This window comes from Erinaceus europaeus, chromosome 13 (assembly GCF_950295315.1).
Source record: "Erinaceus europaeus chromosome 13, mEriEur2.1, whole genome shotgun sequence".
NCBI lineage: Eukaryota > Metazoa > Chordata > Mammalia > Eulipotyphla > Erinaceidae > Erinaceus > Erinaceus europaeus.
The window spans coordinates 55,378,812-55,400,938 of record NC_080174.1 but is presented as its reverse complement, the minus strand read 5'-3'; the positions used below and the strand labels follow the sequence as shown (position 1 = coordinate 55,400,938).

The 22,127-nt window shown below is 36.9% G+C and overlaps 1 protein-coding gene across 1 annotated transcript in view; it reads right to left on the bottom strand.

Annotated features, from left to right (window-relative positions):
* The window catches only part of FAF1 (Fas associated factor 1), a 347,080-nt gene that overhangs the window by 53,043 nt on the left and 271,910 nt on the right, over window positions 1–22,127 (bottom strand). The window contains exons 16-17 of the mRNA XM_007536689.3: window positions 8,284–8,364; window positions 6,983–7,060 (exon numbers count right to left, since the gene is read on the bottom strand). Coding sequence (XP_007536751.1) covers window positions 6,983–7,060; window positions 8,284–8,364 — 159 coding nt within the window. The remainder of the gene's footprint in view (window positions 1–6,982; window positions 7,061–8,283; window positions 8,365–22,127) is intronic.

Sequence of the window (22,127 nt, the reverse complement as noted above, 5' to 3'; positions counted from 1 at the left end):
ATTTCTACGATCTCAACTTACCACCACCAGCAACAACAGCAACAATAACACAATTTTCTCTCAGTCTGTGACTATTACAATTCAGGAACAAGTGAGAGAAAATGGGGTTTAAAATGGGGTTCTCTAAAATCTCTATTTTTGTTCCATTTTTAAGATGAGAGCACTGCTTGTCTCTGGTTTATGGTGGTGTTGGGGATTAAATGTAGGACTTTGGAGCCTCAGACATATGAGCTTTTAAATTTTTTTTGTATAATCATTATGTTATTTTGTCCCACCCTCACCAATTTCAAAATTGGTATCATTTTTCCAACTGTGGGGACTGTCTCTTAGGCCAAAAGGGATATATAAGACAGAAGTACAGGGTATCTAGAAAACCAAGATTCTTGAAACACTTCATGTTAGATTCCATGAGATTCATTTAAAACAGTTATAAGCTTTAAACTTCTTAGATGTCTCCCTGGTCTTCCACCTTCCTTAATCATTTTAAAGTGTACAGTTCCTCCTGGGGATCAGTGCACAATAGTGGAAAAAGAGTTAAGTTGGTGCACAGAGTGGTGTGCAGATACCGATCATAGAGAGGCAATTTTGCCTTTTTAATTCAAAGTCATGTATTTGTTAATTGTTTTAAATTCTCTCTTGAAATGCAATATATATGAAAAAACATTAAAAAATATTTTTACGTGTTTTATGAGAAAAGAGAAAAAAGAGATAAAGAAATGGTGTTGGGGATCAAATCAAGGATATCAGACATGTAAATCCTGTACTTTACCCACTAATTCACCTTCCAAGCCATACAAGTGGGTAAATAAGTATATTGTTTTTCGTTTTCAAATTTTTTTATTGTGGAAAACAACAATTCACAAGGCAGATGTCATAAGAGTGCAATATCCCATCTAGCTGTGATAGGTGTCCACATAGCACCCTTACAACCAACTGAAGTTTTCTGACAAGTCCATCATGCACAGGGTCCCTAACACCCACTCATTCATCTCTTGCTTCCCTCCTTTAAGTCCCTGGCTCTGCAACAGACCACAACTAGTCTAAGTTTTACCCTGTGTTTTTAAGAGGACAAATCTTAATTGCCTACACTTAAAATAACACCAGTATAAGTAGCACCCTGCTTGAGAATCTCAGAAATCCTTTTGTCTCCTTCCCGAAACCACTTTCCTTAAAATTAATCACTACCCTGACTTTTAACAGTGAAGTTTAAAATCCTTATTTTTTAGGCTAAATGTAATGATAAAGTTAGGAACACAGATTTGGGGGATGAAAGGCAGAGGTTCAAATCCTGGCCATTAGGAATATGACAGTCTTTGTGAGCTTTGGTTATATTAAGAAGGTGGGCCAACAACACTTTCCTTATAAGATCTGGTATAAAATGCAGTAATGTTTATAAAAGCACTTAGCAAGTGCTGTCAGCACTCCATAAAAAGTGCCTATGTAGAACCTCACACGGTAACAGTATGTTCAACAGATAACAGTTTGTAGTGCTGTTTTCATTATCATTATTCTGTCTGCACCTTCTTTAAATCAGAACTTAATGCGATATTTCCTGTTTTTTTTTTCCTCCTGTTCTCCCTTTAATCCACCTGTCTGCTTGCTTTCTATTTTGACATTTCCCTGCACAGTATGACAACAGATGCTACATTATTGTCTGCACTAAACTAATTTATACCACAGAAGAATAAACAACAGTAGCTCATTACACCATTCATTGTGCAGACAATGTCTACTCCTCAATGCACCCAGTCTCTAGGGGTTTTCCCAAGAGTGAAAACAGACTGCAAATACCTCACACTAGTTGTCCAATGTGGAAAACAATGCAGAGATATTAAGTAAACTGACAATTATGAGGTTTGAATACACACGTTTTACTAAAGGGGATGGGGGGAAGAAAAAAATACATCAGCAGCAGTTCAGTTGTAAATATAAGGGCCAAGAGCAAAGGTTTTGTATAAGTAAACACTGTTGTATGACAATGACATAAAAGACACCTATACTCAAATAGTACTCATAGTAAACACTATTGTAAAACTTGCAGTTTGGTTTGCTTAACAAACACAGATTTTTTAATTTATATTAACTTTAATGAAACAAGAAAACAAAGTATAGGTTGAACCTTTAGTATTGCTAAAATGTATATACATATGAATATGCACAGCATTCACACTGAATTAAAAGATCTTTCACAAGTGGTGATTGATATCCAGAAAGGATTTTCTGTACTATAAATAGGGAGAATAATATGCCCTATGGAAATCTCATATAACAGGAATCAAAGATTGGTTTAGTCTATGTATACACAAAGGCACACACATACACATGCAGATAAATGCATACATATATGCACATATTTTTAAATAATTTTTATTATCTTTATTTATTGGATACAGACAATCAGAAATCGAGAGAGAAGTGAGGGATAGAGAGGATGAAAGACAGAGAGACACCTACAGCCCTGTTTCACCACTTGTGAAGCTTTCCCCCTGCAGATGGGGACCGGGGGCTCGAACATACGTCCTTGTGCATTGTAACGTGTGCGCTCAACCAGATGCACCACCACCCAGCCCCGCAATATATTTTTTTTATCTTTTAGATTTTTATGAGTACCCATTAAATAACAACTTACAACTGACTAAAGCAGTGCAAGAGTTAGACTAAAGCAAAAAATTTATTAATCCTATGAATCCTTAGTGAACAAATTTTATGGGCCAGGCATTGTTTTAGGTAATACATATTCTTCACCATCTATCCAATCATCCTCTATACCATCAGATCATCCAAATGTACTTGTACTCCAATTTTAGCCATCAAAGTTTTACTGATTCTTCAAAGTCTCCTCTTTATTAAGTCTTTCTTACAGACTTCCTAGTCAGAAGTTGTCTTGTTCCTTCAAATATCATTAGCATGATGTGCCACTTTAGTGGTTTTTATAATGCATTGTATCTTTTCTTGTGGTTACTTTGCATTCATCTACTCTTCTGTATTTGACAGAAAGCAGGATCATTGGGTACAGGGGTTGATGTCTCACAGATAATACAACATCTTACTCAGTAATTTGTACATAGTAGAAGACTAGCAAATGTTTGCTTCATATTGACTGAATAACAGATTTAGGAGTCAAAAATCTTGGAAGAAACTTTCTTTTAACAAGAGAACTGCTCAGTTCTATTTAAAAATGTGTCTTTTAAATTATTTCATTTTATTATTATTGGCTGTGGCTTTCACTTAACCAAAGACTTAGTGGCAAAAATGGCATTCAGGAGGAATTTTTAAAGGATAAATAGTTCACACATTTTTCTAGTAGTCATAAGTCCATCCTTTAAACTGATCTATCAGAAAAATATTTGGGTTTTTGCATAGCTGCTTCTACTAATTTGTGCTTGGCATTATGACTTTTGAATTACACAAAGAAAAGTTTCTACTGCTGTTATAAGTTACTAAATATAGCTGGGCATTCATTATATTAACCATGTTTCAGTCTCTGTTGAAGGGGAACCACAGGGAACATGGATCCAAGGTGTCAGTGCTTGATAAATCTGAACACCTGAGAGATTGTTCTTTATCTGATGTTACAAAGTGAAACTTCTTTTACAAATCAAATTTTCCTTTGCTTTAGAATAAAAGAAGCAAACAAAAAACTTTGTACATTTTGAACAAATGTACAGAATCCTACTGCATGCATTTAGTGTTGTCAACACATTAATCTTCGGTTTTATCTTTCTTTATTTTTCCTTTGTTCTGATATCTGTAACTTTCCCCTAGCTGTCCTGATTTTGATATCCCTTTAATCCATTTGAATTGGGCATACTTATGTAAGTTATTTCAAACTCACATGGGAAAAGAACAGTAAACATTTAACTAGTAAAATATGATAGAACTTTGTTGTCATTTCTATCTTTCTTTTAGAAGAGAGTCCTTATTAATAGCCAAGGACCAGATCAATATCTAACCTTCCAAGATTTTACCAATTTCATTTGAACAGTTACCACACAGCAAAAGGAGGGCAACGACTAAGGAATTTTGCTACAATCAGGTGATCCCACTATTTAGTACTTCATTTCTAAAGCATCTTTATGCTTTAGAAAATATTGGCGATAGTAAAAATAATGAAACCATTCTTGTTTCTTTCTCAATACAATTTTAAGGATTAAGATTTCTGGTTAGAAGGGGAGGTAGTCTTAACTGTGAAAAGTCAGGTGATTTGGCTTTTGGTTCTGATTATTTGTCTAACCAGTTTGGTGACTACAGGCAAAGTGCATAATCTTTCTGGTCTCAGTTTCTTCAAAGATTTCACAATAACAGCTTTCTACGAAGAGCAGTTATGCTGAAATATATTAATGACGATTCCATAGGAAAAAAAAGGGTCAAATAAGTTTGGACAAGATTGTACTGTTGTATATTTACACAATGGAATACTACTTAGCTGTAAGAAGCAATGAAATCTTTTGTTCCAACATGAATAGAATTAGAGGGAATCATGCGAAGTGAAATAAGCCAGAAGAAGGACTAATACTGGATGATCTCACTCATAGGTTAGACTTAAGAGACAAAACAAGAGAAAACACACAGTGAAATGTTAATAAACTGTGGCCTATTTAATCAGATCCAAAGATTCAAAAGAGGGATATGAGGAGTGAGAGAGGTTTGGGATTCCAGTACTATATGGTGGAGGGAGATGGCAATTTGGTGGTGGGTAATATGCTGTACTCCTATGCCAATGGCAGTCTTGTAAAGCAATATTTTCTCAAAAAAAACCAAACCAAACCAAAGCAAACCAAACTAATATGCAGGTGACAATAGTTTCTTAATGATGGGATTTATAAAAGTTTGTATGACTCTGGGAGAGTAGAGATCATATATAACATTACCAAACACATCACTAGACAAGTTTAAGTAAATACTGAGCATAAAATACGATTTGTCCTTCTTCCCTCTGTGCCCCACTCTTTCATATATTTACAGGTAGAACACAGATATATTGGGTTGATGGAAAAGCTATGACATGTTTTTGCATAGAAAAAATGTTATGAATTTTCCCAAAACCCATTAATATATAATATATGGTATATATACATACATATATATATATATATATATAATAGATGAACTATTGGGGTGGGTAAACTGTGAAAGACAGCATGAAAGAACAAGAGTGCTAAAATTATAAATTATATTCCTTGAAATAACCTAAATACATGATGATAAACCCTGCTAAACTTGTGAAACTTTGCATGCATGATTTATATAAAAATAGAAAATATTGGAATGAAGTAAGGAAAAGAGCATTAGCTTTGTAGCCCTAACGAGAATCTCAGCTGTTACCATTTCTAGGAGTGACTGACTTCTCAATGAGCTTAAATTTTTCAACTTGCAGAGACAAATCTTTAACCTTGTTGTCTGTGTCAGTGGTCAATGAATAAGCCTATGTAAAGCAGCTAGCAGAGTAATTTATACAAAGAAAATGTTCAACAAAATATTTTCTGTCTTCCATGATTCAGAGTATTTAGAGTACAAAGACTAGGTTTTTTTTTTTTGGCACAATATCTTATACTTATGTGTTAGGAACTCAGTAATTGTTTGAACATGAGTAAACTTTGATTTCTAAAGAGAGAAATTTTACTTATCTTTCAAGAACTGGTTCAAATATCACTTGTATGGTGTGGCCTGGTTCTTAAAACTGTATATGAAAATTGGCTTTGTTCCTGAACTTGCTTTTACTTTTCCTGTGCTAGTCAGTACATATCCCCCTTGATTTGCTGTTATTTGTAAAGATGTATCTACCCTACAAGATGCAATCCTTCTTGTAGGCAACGTTCTATTAGCTTTTGTTTCTCTTTCATTACTTGACATAGTTGTTAACAAAATATTTGCTGAATAAGTGAGAGATTACATTATTTGATTAAGAACAATGATTAAGGGAATTCTTCTTAACTCAAATTAAACCATCTAGGCCTTTATGTTAGATGTTTATCTCTCTTCAAAAGAGAATTCTGTCATTAATCACATGTCTAGACAAATGTTCTAGAAGCTTTTTTTATGAAGCCATCCTAGGTAGTGACCTGGCACTCCTTCTCTTTGGTCCCATTGCATGTTAGTTAAATTTATGCAATAGTTTTTATTTTAAAAAGAGATTTATTTATCTTATGAGAATAAGAAATAATAAAGAGGGAGAGACATCAGAGCAATGCTATACTTCAGCATATGTGGGACCAAGGATCATACCAGGGACACTTCATGTTTTGAAGTCCTGTGCTCTGCTTACTCACTGAATTACTTTACCATCCTCACAAATTTTTTTTTTCCCCCTGCTTTCAGGGTTATTGCTGGGGCTTGGTTCCTGTACTACGAATCCACTGCTTCTGGAGGCCATTTTTTTCCCAGTTTATTGCCCTTATTGTTACACTTGTTGTTGTCCTCACAATAATTTTAATATATCACTATATTTCTGTTTTTATAAGATCATGAATTACTGGAAGTCAGAAGCCCCGTCTGATTCCCTATGCTCTAATAGATTTTTTTTTCTTCTCTAAAATGAGTAAATGAGAAATTCTCTATACTATTAAGGTTATGATATGAATTCTAGATAAGTCAGCAAGTTTAAATGAATTTCTTATATTTATGGGCCTGGTACAAACTAACTCACAGTATCTTTTGGTGGGTAAAATGAAATCTGAGGAAGTAGCAAAAAATATGGTATTTCTATTCTTGAGTAGGACAACATCTAGGAAGGATAGGCAAAACCAGGAGGAAGGAACTGAAAAGGAAAGGAAACCATGAATCTAGTACAAAAGCACGTTTTCCAAGGCTCCATACTATGGTCAAGCAGGATACTTTTATGAAAAGGCTAAATCTTCCACACTAAAATGAGTCTGAGAATAACAGAAGGAAGAAAATTACAAGAAATATTAAGAGCCTCAGGATAAAATGCAGTGGGAAGAAACCCAACTTTTGATTAATTGTTAACAACACTATAACCTACCTCACGTTCTTCTTCTTGTTCTTTGCGAATCTGTTCCAAACGAAATTGCTCTGCCATCTCTCTCTCATGAGCTTCTCTCTGTCAACAGAAGAGAAAAGGAATTAGTATTCCATAAGACTGGCTCACTAAGAGTGTGTTTCATCCCTGGCACCAAAAACAAAAACAAACAAACAAACAAACAAAAAAAAACCCTACTCCCTGCATGACCCTGAGGCACACTGTGGTAATATAAGTGTTTCTTCTGGAAATGGAAATGAAAGTAAACAAAACATTGCTCTTTGATCATATTGAATTTCTATTCAAATATCTGGGAGTACGGAGAAGTGTGTGGAATTCAAAAGCCTTCAGAATCCTCTGGTGTTCCTGTCTGGTCAAGTGTCCTCTAGTCTTCCTGTGACTTGTTTAAATCTCAAATTCTGTTCAGTCAGTCTCTGCAGTCATGATCCTGATGCCCTGGTGCTGGCACATATTATTTCCTATTTCTCTATCTAACCACATATACAATCTCCTATGAACTCCTTCTCAGTATATTAATACTTCTTGGCTATCCAATAAAAGTTGGGAAACTTCTGTTCACTGAACTCTGATACAACTTAGTGTTTTCTTCCTTAACTTACATGACCATTATCTATGTTGTTGATTATATCGACTCTACACCACATTATAACTCTTCATCAAAGGGTAGAAACTACGTCACATTCATTTTCTCCTCTTTGATGTCAGTACAGAAAAAGGTGCTTGAGAAGCCTTAAATAAATTACTGGTTTTCAAGATCCCAACTATACAACAAAGTCACCTGAAGAGCTTTTTAAAAAAATTATCAATTATGATGGGGTGTTAGTGCAAAGGTTATGCAAAAGACTTTCGTGCCTGAGTCTCTGAAGTCTCAGATTCAATCCCTTGTACCACTATAAGTCAGAGTGGAACAGTGCCCTAAATTTATCTATATCTATCTATCTATCTATCTATCTATCTATCTATCTATCTATCTATCTATCACTAGGTTTTATCAAAGACTGGTTATGCATTAAAACAGAGACTAAGCACATTTTTATTTCATTTTTCATCTTACCGAGTAAACTTTATTTTGCAGAGATGAACCATGCTTTAAGAACCAGGCACATTAAAGCAAACATATTATCATTACTAAGCACAGAATTCTATTCTTTCAATTAAAAGAATCTAGTTTCTTTAGTGCAAATCCAACATTCCTAGGGATAAAGTAATTTTATTTTAGTTAAATAACGAAAGACTATTTAAAATAGAGTTTGTTAGTCCAGAATTCCCTTCACCAAGCTCACCTTTGCTCTGTCAGCCTCAAGTGAAAGGCGATAGGCCTCATCTTGCTCTCTCTTCACATTTTCTCTGGCTTCACGTTCATCCTGAAAATATTAAAAAAAAAAAAAAATTCAAATGCATTTTTATCATATAACTTTTTTAAAAACTTGGTAATTTCCTTGCCTTACTCCTGTGAGAATTTGTCTAATTAGACAAACTTTAAAAGAATGCAGATGTAAATAAGCAAAATGTTTTACGCTTCATTCTGCCACCTATAAACTGTAATTTAGGTCTCAAATTCCTCAACTATAAAACTGAAATTACATTTTTGTCTCATAGGTTTGTTTCAAGAGCTAAATGGGATCATATAAGATGTCTAGTGAAGCACATTACAGTTCAGCTAAATGGAATCATAAGATGTCTAGCGAGCACACTATTAGTTTTCCCAATAATTAGCTTCTGTTTCCTTTTCTCCAGATTTTTCTAACATAAACTTGAGAAATTGTCAGCACTGGGACTAAAGATTGCAAGAGAGGAAAGGACTAGGAAGTAATCCCCTGGTCAGCACTAAAAGAAGCTGAGAGCAGAATACTCTGATTAACTTCATATCACTTCAGTTCATACCATACCACCAAGGCTTGGCTAACAAACAAATATGTCCCCAACAACATTCAAGCTAATGAAATGTGAATAAATTAGAAAGTTATCTAAGTATAATCTTTTAGAATATTTTAGCTTCTTAAGTGATTATACTTATTCCTAGGACATTAATTCAGTTATCCAAATTCTTATTTGTTAACTTCTGGATTACAGTCAATTAAGTTTAATACTAATACCTCTCTACATTAGAATACAGGATTCCCTTTTAGGTTGTTTTAAAGTGGAAAATTTATATGTTTAACTTAATGTTTTCTAGTTTTGTCTCCCCAATTCAATGTGTTTACTTAAGGTTGAGGGTATGCCCAGCAGTGTTGTTTTAGGTGTTCCTCTGATACCTACTCAAGACTGATTTTTTCCATAAAGTCCCATATTACTTTTAGTTTCAGTGATTCTGCTGATTCCAAATTCTGGTTTGAATAGTAACAGTTGATGGATTCCCAATCATTTAAAAAAAAAAAAGTGTTTCCTCTCCTCTCCTCTCCCAGGTCAACTAGGAATACCAAAGGAGATCATCTGGGACTGTAACGAGATAGGACTAGAACGACTTCAGAAACCCACCAAATCACTGGTGAGTGCAAATATGTGTGGCCCATGGACAGAGAGAAGCCTAGGGAGAGATTAAGTGGCTGGTAACAGTCCGGCAGATTACCAGTTGAGACAAAACCTCCAGTCTGTTTCACCAACAAAAAGACAACTGAAGGGAGGAGAGGACACCCCTAAGACTCACCAAATGCAACTGTGAGTCTCCATTGCTACTGCCCTCAGAAGCTGGAGCAGCAGGGGGGAGGCCCTGTGCTGACACCAGGGGACAGAGAATTAACCAGGAAACTCAGTGATCTATACCTCAGTGGCCTAGTGGTGGGGCTGTGAGAGTCTCTTTGCACAACCACTGGATTATCTCTGGCCCACCCTGCTTTAGCTCTTGGTCAGGAGTGAGGGATTAAGCTAAGAAGCCTACTTATAGTTTAAAAGCCCTCAGGCTCCCATAGCCTACAGGGAAGAAAAAGAACAAAAGAGGCTTTTAAGTCTCTGAGCTCCAACTCAGGGATTAAAATAATATTGAAACAACTGTCAATTTCCACAACTGTGAACCCTTTAAGTACCTTACTTAGACACAAGTCAATCCTGGCAAGAGTGATCAGGAATTTGAAAAGCACTGAGAGAGGGACCTCATAACATATTATATAGACTAGTTAAACCAACAACAAGCAATATTGGAGAAATGAACCAAGACAAGAGTTCAGCTAAAATCTACCCAAAGGTTGAACCACAAAATAATGAGGTCAACACTAGTTGAAGAAATAATCACAGGAGTGAGAAAGAGTTTCAAAGAACTGTCATCAGAAATGCAGAAACAACAAATGAGACTCTGGAAGAAAACACTATCTCAAGGTTATTAGAGAGCTGAAAGCTGAAATAGCTGAGCTAAGAACAGATCTAGCAGAACAAACTAAAACAGTATCAGAGCAGGGTAACAAAATAGATGAACTCTAGAAAACAATAGAGGGGAGTGAGAATAGAATAAATGAGGCTGAAGACAGAATTAGCAAGATCAAGGATGAATTAGAGACAACTAAAAAAAGAAGAGATCTCAAAGAGAGATTAAGAGATACTGAATTCTATGGGGTGACTTCAAAAGAAACAATATATGCATTATTGGCTTACCAGAGGAAGGAAGAGAGGGAGGGGAAGAAAGCATTCATTCTACAGGACATAATAGCTGAAAACTTCTCTAGACAACATTTGGTGTATTAAACCAAAGTCAAAGACTCTGGGGTGAGTGGTGGGGGGAGAATACAGGTTCAAAAAGGATGACAGAGGACCTAGTGGGGATTGTATTATTATATGGAAAACTGGGAAATGTTCTGCATGTACAAACTATTGTATTTACTGTTGAATGTAAAACATTAATTCCCCAATAAAGAAATTTTATATATATCTGGCCTAAAATTAACAGCTAACTTCCTATGATGAAAGGGAATGCTAGGGAGATAATATTTTGAAATATATCAAAACAGTGTTTAACCTGAGAGACTACTTATGCTGCAAAGCAGTCAGAATATATATGTTTTTAATTTCTCTATTGGAATTAATGTTTTTTCCAAACATTTTTTCCTTTATTGGGGGATTAGTGTTTTACAGTTGACAGTAAATACAATAGTTTGTACATGCATAACATTTCAGTTTTCCACATAACAATACAAATCCATTAGGACCTCTGCCATCCTGAGCAGTCAGAATATTTTACATGTTGTGTAAGGTTTGAGTCTGGCCCCCACAATACTGAAGGGAGTTTTGGTGCTGTGGTTTCTTTCACTCTCTGCCTCTTAGTTCTACAGAGGACTTTTGAGGGAGATGAGAAATTATACCCACGTGTAAACAATTGCATTGTGAATTATAAGCCTACTAATAAAAATGATTTAAAAAAATCACATATGCATAAAAAACCTAAATTTTTTCTACTTGGGAAGCTAGGAGGTGGCACACACAGTTGAACACACGTTATTATCCACAAGGACCTGGGTGCAAGCCCCTGGTTCCCATCTGCAGAGGAAAAGGCGGAAGCTTTGTGAGTGGCAAAGTACTGTTGCAGCTGTCTTTCTTGTTCTCTCCCTCTCACCACCTCCTCTATCAATTTCTGCCCTATGAAATAAATGATTAAAAAAGGAAAAAATGGTTACTGGGAGTTATTTGTGGATTTCTAGTGCAGGCACTGAGTCTCAATGATAATTCTGGATGCAATAATAATTTTTTTTAAAAAAGTCCTATTGTATTTAGTTTAGTGGTAGAGCACATGCCTTGTATGTATGAGGCTCTAGGTTTGATCCCTGTGACCACATAAAAAGACTGAGTTGTATTCTGACCTCTCTTTCTCAATTAAAAAAAAATTAAAAAATGTCATTTGGAGATTTGTGCATAATTGCTATTATGTATACTTTAAAATAAATAAAGAATATAATTTCACTAATTCCAACAGAATATTCCAATTTTGGTCTACATGTTATGGTTCTGCTATAACTAGATACAATCAGCCCAATAGGACACAATCTGTATATCCCTATTTGTCTAAGTATTCTGTAAACTCCTTCCTTTATTTTGTATAACATGATCACTTAGTGGTTCCTTTGATCAAGACTATCTATATTTTAAATATAGTATCTTTATTTTTTTAAGAAAAGATTTTTTTTACTATATTTATTTATTGGATAGAGACACCCAGAAACTGAGAGGGAAGTGGTGATAGAGAGAGAGACAGGGAGTCGGTGTAAGTGCAGTGGGTTAAGCACATGTGGCACTAAGTGCAAAGACTGGATCCCTGTTTGAGCCCCCAGCTCCCTACCTGCAGGGGGGTAGCTTCACAGGTGGTGAAGCAGGTCTACAGGTGTCTATCTTTCTCTCCTACTCTCTGTCTTCCCCTCCTCTCTCCATTTCTGTCTGTCCTATCTACAACAATGACATCAGTAACAACATAATAACTACAACAACAATAAAAACAAGGGCAATAAAAGGGAAAATAAATGTAAAAAAAGAGAGGGAGAGATACAGAGAAACACCTGTAGCCCTTCTTCACCACTTGTGCAGCTTTCCCCCTGCAGGTAGGGACCGGGGGCTCAAACCTGGGTCCTTGCACACTGTAACCTACCTGTGTGCTCAACCAGGTGCGCCACCACCTGGCCCCAGTATCTTTACTTTTTAAGCCACTAAGGAGAGATAATGGGAGGATTATTACTCTGTGGTTAAGACCCAGTGCTAAAATCTGTGTTTTTGAGTAAATGCTTCTGTTTTCAGTTACTAAACTGAAAGAAAGCTGTTAAACTGAAGAATTTTGTTTAGAGGGCAGTTTCCAGGCACAGTGATTATTGCTTCCAGTATAATTAAGGGGAAAAGAATATAAAGCTAATTCACAAAAAAAAAAAAAAAAAGCTAATTCACCTATCAATCCCATCTGAGCCAATGAAACTGACTGGCTGGGCAGAAATGACCTGTGATGACATTACGTCTACATAACAAAGGGACCTTCTAAAAGCTATCACAGCTGAAAGCCCTTTGAGCATACAGTTTATAATAAAAGCATCCAAAGTAAACAGTTCTCTCTTCTAAAAAAGATTGTTGCAGATATAAACAGTTAGTAAATACAAGGATCTCTGTGGCACCTGCTATGAGAGAGCTTTCTGCACTAGCTCACTTCTTTCTCTCCTTCCTTCTCACCACTTCACAAATATTGACTAAACAACATTTTTATATTAGGTCCCATGCTAATGCTGGTATACAGATGCAGTCTATGGTCATATCACCTGAATGCTCCCAATCTTGTCTGGTATAGAGGTGCAGATGACAGTTCAATAGGGGTAAACATAGATAGTCATGCTTGGACCACCACCATCATTTTATAGTCTCTTGAATTTACTGTGAAGTGTTTAGTATTCAAGCTTTGCATTGTTTTTCTTTTTGTTCCAAAACAAAACAAAAAGTTGAACAGCTGGATGATCAAGTTCAGGAATAAGTCTTGAATTCTATCTGACTTCTAGTCTGAACTACTTGGTATTAAAGTTAGAACACTTAACTACTGATCTCAAGGTTTATTATAAAACTAAAGTAACTATGTGTGGTACTGGCATAAAGAAAAGGATGGATAGAATGAATTCTGTAGGTCTAGATCTATGCCTACACACAGATTTATATGTGATAAACTGATTTTTGATTAAGTTGCTGAGGCAATATGGAAAGAAGACAGTCTTTTCAACAGTCCTAGGTCTACTGAGTATATCCATATTTCACTTCACCTTTGACAAGAAAGATTATTAATGAAATGAAAATGAAGAAATTACCCACTTTGTACAGAGATATAGAGAATTTCCTCACATTTACTTCATTTCATTGGAGTGTTTAATATCCACCTACTAGGAATTCTAGAAGAAGGTAGTATAAAGGAGAGGGCAATAATTAAGGAGAAGATGTTTGTGAACATCATTTCCAGGATGGATGAAATATAAAAAATACCGAAATCAGTTGGAAATTTGTCAAAATACAGAATATATTGAGTCCCACAGCAAACCAAGTAAATCAGACTATGGATTTGAGTAATATCTCCAGGTAATTCCTATGTACCTTTAATGTAAAAAGAGGGAGAGGGCAAGGGAGAGGGAGAGGGAGAGGCAGAGACAGAGACCTAGATCTGCAGTACTATTTTACTGCTTGTGAAGCTTTCCCCCTGCTGGGGAGACTGAGATGAACCTGAGTCTTTGCACAATGTAATGTGTGAGCTCAATCAGCTGTGCCACCATCTGACCCCCTTGACATAATTTATCACTGTAGTCTTCATTCTGTAGAAATCTATTCTTTGTTAATTGAACTTTCCCATAAGTTTTGTCAAAGAGGTGATATTATCAAATACTTTCCTGTGTATATTTTAATTTTAGACTTTCAATCCTTTAAATTCTTATAATTCAAAGTTTACAAAGCATTTTCACTTGTGACACAATAATTAGGCTGGCTGGACTTTCAGAAAGTCTAGGTGATTTTCCGAAGACAATTACAATGAAGGTCACCTGTACTTCATTGAGAACTTTTTCTGTCATTTCACTTCTGCTCTACTTACAAGTTTAATTTGATTTTCTACTTCTAAAATTTTCTTCCTGCCAGACACCACAGGAAGGGCCTTGTGGAGGAACTAGTCATAAAATGATTTGCCTTAGTCAACAATTTGTTTGGCTTTATATGTTAACTCTCTTTTCAGCCACCAGGTTCCAGGTGCTAAGATGATGCCAACCAGACTTCCCTGGACAGACAACCCCACCAATGTGTTTTGGAGCTCCGATTCCCCAGAACCCCGCCCCACTAGGGAAAGAGAGAGGCAAGCTGGGAGTATGGATCAACCTGTCAACACCCATGTTCAGTGGGGAAGCAATTACAGAAGCCAGACCTTCTACCTTCTGCATCCCACAATGACCTTGGGTCCATACTCCCAGAGGGTTAAAGAATAGGGAAGCTATCAGGGGATGGGATGGGATGGGATACGGAGTTCTGGTGGTGGGAACTGTGTGGAGTTGTACCCCTCTTATCCTATGGTTTTGTTAGTGTTTCCTTTTTATAAATAAGATAAAAAAGAAAAAAAAGATTTTCCTAAGTAAAAGGAACAAACTGCACCCATTGAATGAACTGAATCACAAAATATAAATATGTATTTAGTTTTATCAAAGGACTCTTCATAATGAAATGCAAGATAGTATGAGATGCTTAAGTACCACAGACTTGCATTATACTGAAGAGTCGTTATCACCTGACCTCACCAATGTGTCCTGGAACCTCTTCAGAGCCTTACCCTACTAGAGAATGATAGAAATGATAGGCTGGTGGTATGGATCGACCTGTCAATGTCCATGTCCAGTGGAGGTGCAATTATAGAAGCCAGAACTCCTTTCTTCTGCATCTTAAGAAGAATTTTGGTCCATACTCCAGAGGGAGGAAAAATAATAGGGGAAGATGACCAGAAGGCTCTGAACTCAAATTCCACCAGGACCCAAAATGTTTGTCATCAGAAATCATTGTTTTCATGCCATCAGTGAAAGGGAAGCAAATATGGAAAACAAAACAAAACAAAAACGAGAGGAAGTTAGGCACTTTTTGACTTATCTGAGAGGGAAGAGGAGAAAAGAAGGAAAGTTAGAAGTAAGTAGTAAGAGGTATAGGTGTGACTTAGAAAGAAGTGAAAGCAGAACTGTAGCTAAGAATAAAAATGGGGGGAGTTGGGGGTGGTGCAGCTGGTTAAGCGCATGTGGAGTGAAGCACAAGGACCTGTGTAAGGATCCTGGTTCAAGCCCCTGGCTCCCCACCTGCAGGGGTGGGGGTCACTTCATAGGCGGTGAAGCAGGTCTGCAGGTGTCTTTCTCTCCCCCTCTGTCTTCTCCTCCTCTCTCCATTTTTCTCTGTCCTACCTAACAACGACAGTGATAACAACAATAATAACATGGGCAGCAAAAATTTTAAAAAAGAATAAAAATGGGAAAAATAGATTAGACAGACAGACAGAGAGACAACTCATATCTGTGACCTTGGGAGAACTATTGCAATTTCCGATGCAGTGGGCTAAGGTCACAGAATTCCAGTGGTGGGAATGATGTGGAATTACATCCCTATAATCTTAAAATTTTGAAAATCGCTATTAAATCACTAATATAATTTTTAAAAAAATTGTCATAATCTATTAACATGTCTATTTCTCTCTTTAGACCATAAACAAATTGAAAAAAAGACTTTGCCTCATTTACCTCCATAACCCTAGCACTGCACTGTACTGGTAGTTTGTAGATCCTCAAAAACTGAGCAATGGACGGATATTTGGCTCCACATATCTGCAGTATTGGTTTACATTTGTTATACTGACTAGTCTGTAAAATTACCAATTAACTGCTTGCTAGTATTCAAAGATAAAAAGACTAATAGTAAACCCGACATTCAGCATTCTTTTAAGTTACATACCTGAAAGAATAGGATTGATACCTAATATCTGAAACACTGAGTCTAAACATTAGATTAACTTGCTATTTTAAAACACCAGTTTTCAACTAAGAATCTGTAAGATAGTGCATTGTAAGAAGAAATGCATTCATGAATTGCAAGCAATTTCCAAGTCCTAAGTGAGACTGTCTTGCTAGAACCTAAGTCTCTGGAATTTCCGGTGGATATGTTTAGAAAAGATTATTTTTCATATGGATAGAAATGGTATGTGGGAGTGAGTTGAAAAGCTGGATTTAGGACTGGTTTGTTAATTTTTTTAGTGGTAAGATTTCAAATGATAGACTGCCACTGCCGTCTCAGTGTCTGGTTTGCAGGGCAACATGTGAGAATTTATGTTAAGACTGTAAAATAACCAACCCAGATAATCTACACATCTATCTAGTAAGCTGGGAAGAAAACTGCATATTTTCCAAGTATGATGTCAGTTTAGCCCCTATCATATCTTGCTTACATGATGAAATTAGCTATTTAAATGTCTCCTAAATATTAGCTCTTCCCTATAAAGATTGCTAGTTCAATCAATTACACGTTTATAACATTTATTTACAACTCCTATATGTCAGGCTGTGTCTGGTCCTGAAAGTAAGTTGAGTAAGACACAGTTTCCTTTCCTTATAGTTGCATAGGCTTAGGGAGGCAGATATATACAAGCTTGGAAAGGAAGACAATATATTACCTTTTTTAAAATTTTCCCTTTTATTGCCCTTGTTGTTTTTATTGTTGTTGTTGATGTCATTATTGTAAGGACAGAGAGAAAGTGGAGACAGGAGGGGAAGAAGAGAGGGGGAGAGAAAGACACCACCTGTGAAGTGATTCCCCTGCAGGTGGGAAGCCAGGGGCTCGAGCTGGGATTCTTTTTTTTTTAAGAGTGAAGTTTTTTATTTATTTATTTTCCCTTTTGTTGCCCTTGTTGTTTTTTATTATTGTTGTAATTGATGTCCTCATTGTTGGATAGGACAGAGAGAAATAGAGAGTGGAAGGGAAGACAGAGAGGGGGAGAGAAAGATAGACACCTGCAGACCTGCTTCACCGCCTGTGAAGCGACTCCCCTGCAGGTGGGGAGCTGGGGACTCGAACCAGGATTCTTAGTTGGTCCTTGTGCTTAGCACCACCTGAGCTTAACCCGCTGTGCTACCGCCTTACTCCCAGAACTGGGATTCTTATGCCAGTCCTTGCACTTTGTGCCAACTGCTCTTCACCCACTGTGCTACCACCCAACTCCCCATTTATTATTTATTTAATCCTTACAATAGAGATATCATCATCATCATCATCATCATCATCATCATCATCATCATCATCATCTGCCTCCAGGGTTAGCACTAGGGCTTGGTGCCTGCACTACAAATCCACTGCTCCTGGAGGACATTTTCCCCATTTTGTTGCCCTTGTTGTTGTTGTTGCCATTGCTATTGTTGTTTTTGGATAGGACAGAAAGAAATGGAGAGAGGAGGGGAAGACAGAGAGAGGGTGAGAAAGATAGATATCTGCAGACCTGCTTCATTCTTATGCCAGTCCTTGCATTTTGAGCCCTGTGTGCTTAACTCGTTGCACTACCACCTGGCCCCCAGGGGTATTATTTTCACTTGATAGATGGGGAAACAGACTTAAGATGGCTACATAATTTGCCTTTGGTGTTCAGCCTGAATGGGACTAATGCTCTCATGTTTAAAGAAACACAGGAAACATTTCTTGTATAGGAAACTTAAGATAATACAGATTCTCTGGTCTATTTCCAGAGATTCTGATTTACTAAATCTAACAGTGGAAGCTCAAGTCTGTTTCACAAGCTGAGGGAATGGATCAACCTGCCAATGCCCATGTCCAGCAGAGAAGCAATTACAGAAGTCAGAACTCCCACCTTTTGCACCCCATAAGGAATTTGGGTTCATATCCTCAGAGGGGTAAAAATGTTAAAGGAAGATGACTAGAGGGCTCTGAACTCCAATTTCATTAAGACCTGGAGAGAGAAGAGGAAAAAAGGAAGGACATTTTAAAGTAGTAACAGCTATAGGTGTGACTTAGAAAGGAAGGAGAAGGCAGGAGCATAGGGTGAAAAAAAAAGGGACAAATATATATAAATATAGATAGTTATAGAAATAACAATCAACTCATATCTATGACCTTGGGAGAACTACTGCAGTTTCCAATGGAGGGAATGGGGACACAAAACTCTGGTGGAGGAACAGTGTGGAATTATACCCCCGCTATCTCATACTTTTATAAATCAATATTAAATCACCAATAAAATAAAAAATATATAAAAAAAATTTGTTCTAGTGACTAATGTGTGTTCTATGTACCACACTTAGAAAAGCCCAGTAGCTCAGAAAGAAAACAAAAACCCATATAAATTACATCACACTAAGTGCTATCACAAAGCTATGGACAAAGTGATAGCAAATAACATAGTCATCAAAATTAGGTTTTTTTTTTTTAGTCACAATCTAATTTGTGATCAGATTTAAATCACAAATCTAATCATGTCAGTTTCCTACTTAAAAAAAAAAGATGAATTCTTCCTGCCTATAGCTTAAGGTTTAAATTCAACAACTAGGCATAGAAATATCTTCAAAATGTGGTCCTACTGCTTTTTGTTCAGCATCTTTTGGCCTTTCTTCCCTTTACCAACCCTCTTTGCTCTACTGACTAGTTCTCATTTCCTACATGCATATTTCCAGTTTGTATCATATTTCCACACTTTTCAATGTACTTCTTCCTTAATCCAAATGATTACTTCTTATTCATCCTTATACAGTTAATATTAACATCTGCATGTATGATTACAGAAAAATATTTTGATTACTTACTACATACCAGGTGCCAATCTAGGTATTTTTTTTATGCATCAGTTAAATAAGTAAGACTGAATAACTACCAACTGAGGCAACTAGAGCATAAAGAGATTAAAAGATCTTTTAAAGGTTATATAGCAGCTAAGTGTCAGGGCTTGAATTCAAGTACTGTGACACCAAAAGCTTTTTTTAAAAAAGTTTTATTTATTTATTTATGAAAAAGATAGGAGGAGAGGAAGAGAAAGAACCAGACATCACTCTGGTAAATATGCTGCCATTCTCAAGAGTCCAATGCTTTATCCACTGCATCACCTCTCAGACCATGACACCAAAAGCTCTTAACCTATGGTTGCCTCTTATGAGACAGGTCACTAACCTATGGTTGCCTTTTATGAGACAATGACTTACTTCCAGTTACCTACAGTCTATTTCAAATCATTTCTTTCTCCTTTAAAGAGTCTATTTCAAATCATTTCTTTCTCCTTTAAAGAGTCTATTTCAAATCATTTCTTTCTCCTTTATTTTAATATTATTATTGTTGCCACCAGGGTTATTTCTGAGGCTTGGCATCAGCACTAGATATTCACTGCTCCCTATGGCCATTTTTTCCTCTTTTCTTTTCCTTTCTATTATTCTTGATAGGACAGAAATTGAGAGGAGAGAGGAGGTAGAGAGGGTGAAAGATAAGACACCTACAGATCTGTTTCACCATTCATGAAGTTCCCTCCCCATGTTCCCACAGGTGGGGAGTGGGGACTGGATCCAGGGTCCTTGCACATGATAATGTATGCGCTTAACCAGGTGTGCTACCGTCTGGCTCCCCCAAATTATATCTCTCTTTAGGATACTGATTTTCTGAATTTTAGTTAATCTTTCTAGTCTACTAATTGTTCTCTAATTGTTTCATATCCTGAGGTTTCATTCTTTAGATACAAATGGCAAGCTCTGTGAAGGCACTGGCTATGTCATTCAGTGTGGCTTGGCACATGGTGGCATTGAGAGAATTTTCACTGGGCTGAAATGCAGAGCAAGACTTTTACCAGCTAAACTGTATTTAGCGCTTAAAGAGAAACCACACATGATTGGTGAAAAAGAGTAGGTCCTTTAATGGATTAAGGGAGTGAGTGGGAAAGCATTTGCTAGTCCTTTTCTAGTCCTGTCCTAATAACAATGACATTAAAAACAGTAACAATAATAACTACAACAATGAAACATCACGGGCAATAAAAGGGAATAAATAATTAAAATAAATATTTAAAAGACATTTATTTATTTATTCCCTTTTGTTGTTTTATTGTTGTAGTTATTATTGTTGTCGTTGCTGGATAGGACAGAGAGGAATGGAGAGAGGAGGGGAAGACGGGGGTGGGGGGAGAGAAAGATAGACACCTGCAAACCTGCTTCACTGCTTGTGAAGCGACTCCCCTGTAGGTGGAGAGCCGGGGGCTTGAACCGGGATCCTTATGCTGGTCCTTGCACTTTGCACCACCCACTCTTAATCTGCTGCACTACCGCCCGACTCCCAGTCCTTTTCTTGAGAGAAGACCATAAATAGAACAAGACGAGAGAACACATCTGATCATATTTGGTGCCAGAGACTAAACCTTGGCTCTTATGTATATGAAGTATGAGTTCAACCTACTGAGCCATCTTTCTGGCTTCAAGGTTGGCAGTAAAAGGCATATATGAAAGGACTCTTATACAGTTCACCCTTAGAATATTTGCTTTGTCATGTATAAAGGCCTGGGTTTGAGCCCTGCCACTACTAAGGAACGCCAGGCAAGGTAGCAGGGAACTCAATCTCTTTGTCTCTATCCAGTGATAATAATAATAATAATAATGATAACAACAAAGACAACGCATGGCTTTCTGGGTATCACGATTTTTCCAATCTCTGTTCCACTGTCTATTTTGCTGTACCTAAATAACTGTGCATAATAAACTCCCCTGCCAAAACCTGCACCGAGGTGTTTTATTTTTTAAATTACTATAGAATTCTTCTAGAAGATATCTCTCTATAAGTCTACATTACTAAAATTTTGCATTGTAGCTTTTTAAAATATATATATTTATTTATTTATTATTGGATAGAGAGGGGAGGGAGATATACAGAGGGGAAAAGACAGAGAGACATCCGCAGTCCTACCTCACCACTCGTGAAGCTTTCCCCCTTCAGGTGGGGACCAGAGGCTTGAACCTGGGTCCTTGCACACTGTAATGTGTGCACTTAACCAGGTGTGCCACCGCCTGGCCCGCATTGTAGCTTTAAAGGAAGGTGAGATTTTACTTTTTTAAAAAAGAAAGTGAAATGCACATAATTATCATATGCATAATATAGCCATATAAAATAATAATTTTTTGCAGAGCTGGAGTCTTACACATATGCAATTTCACCATTCCTGGGCAATTTTTTCCCCTTCATTCAGATGGATAGATAGACAGACAGATGGGTGGTCAAACAAACTATAGCACTGGAGCTTCCCCAGAGAACTGCCATCTGGTACACGGCTTGAATCTGGGCTGCTTGCATGGCAAAACAAACCTTACCCTATCAAACCTTACCTTTCTAGATTACTTTCTTCAGTTTGAGAAGAAGTTTTCCTTCTGAATTCTTCTAGGTTATATAACAAACTGCCTATTTTTATAAGGAAATGCTTTAGTATTTCAACTCTAGATAGTAAATTCATTTTTAAAAAAAGTACTGGGAGTTGGGCGGTAGCACAGCGGGTTAAGCACAAGTGGCACAAAGCACAAGGACCGGCGTAAGGATCCCGGTTAGAGCCCCCCAGCTCCCCACCTGCAGGAAAGTCGCTTCACAAGCAGTGAAGCAGGTCTGCAGGTGTCTATCTTTCTCTCCCTCTCTCTGTCTTCCTCTCCTCTCTCCATTTCTCTCT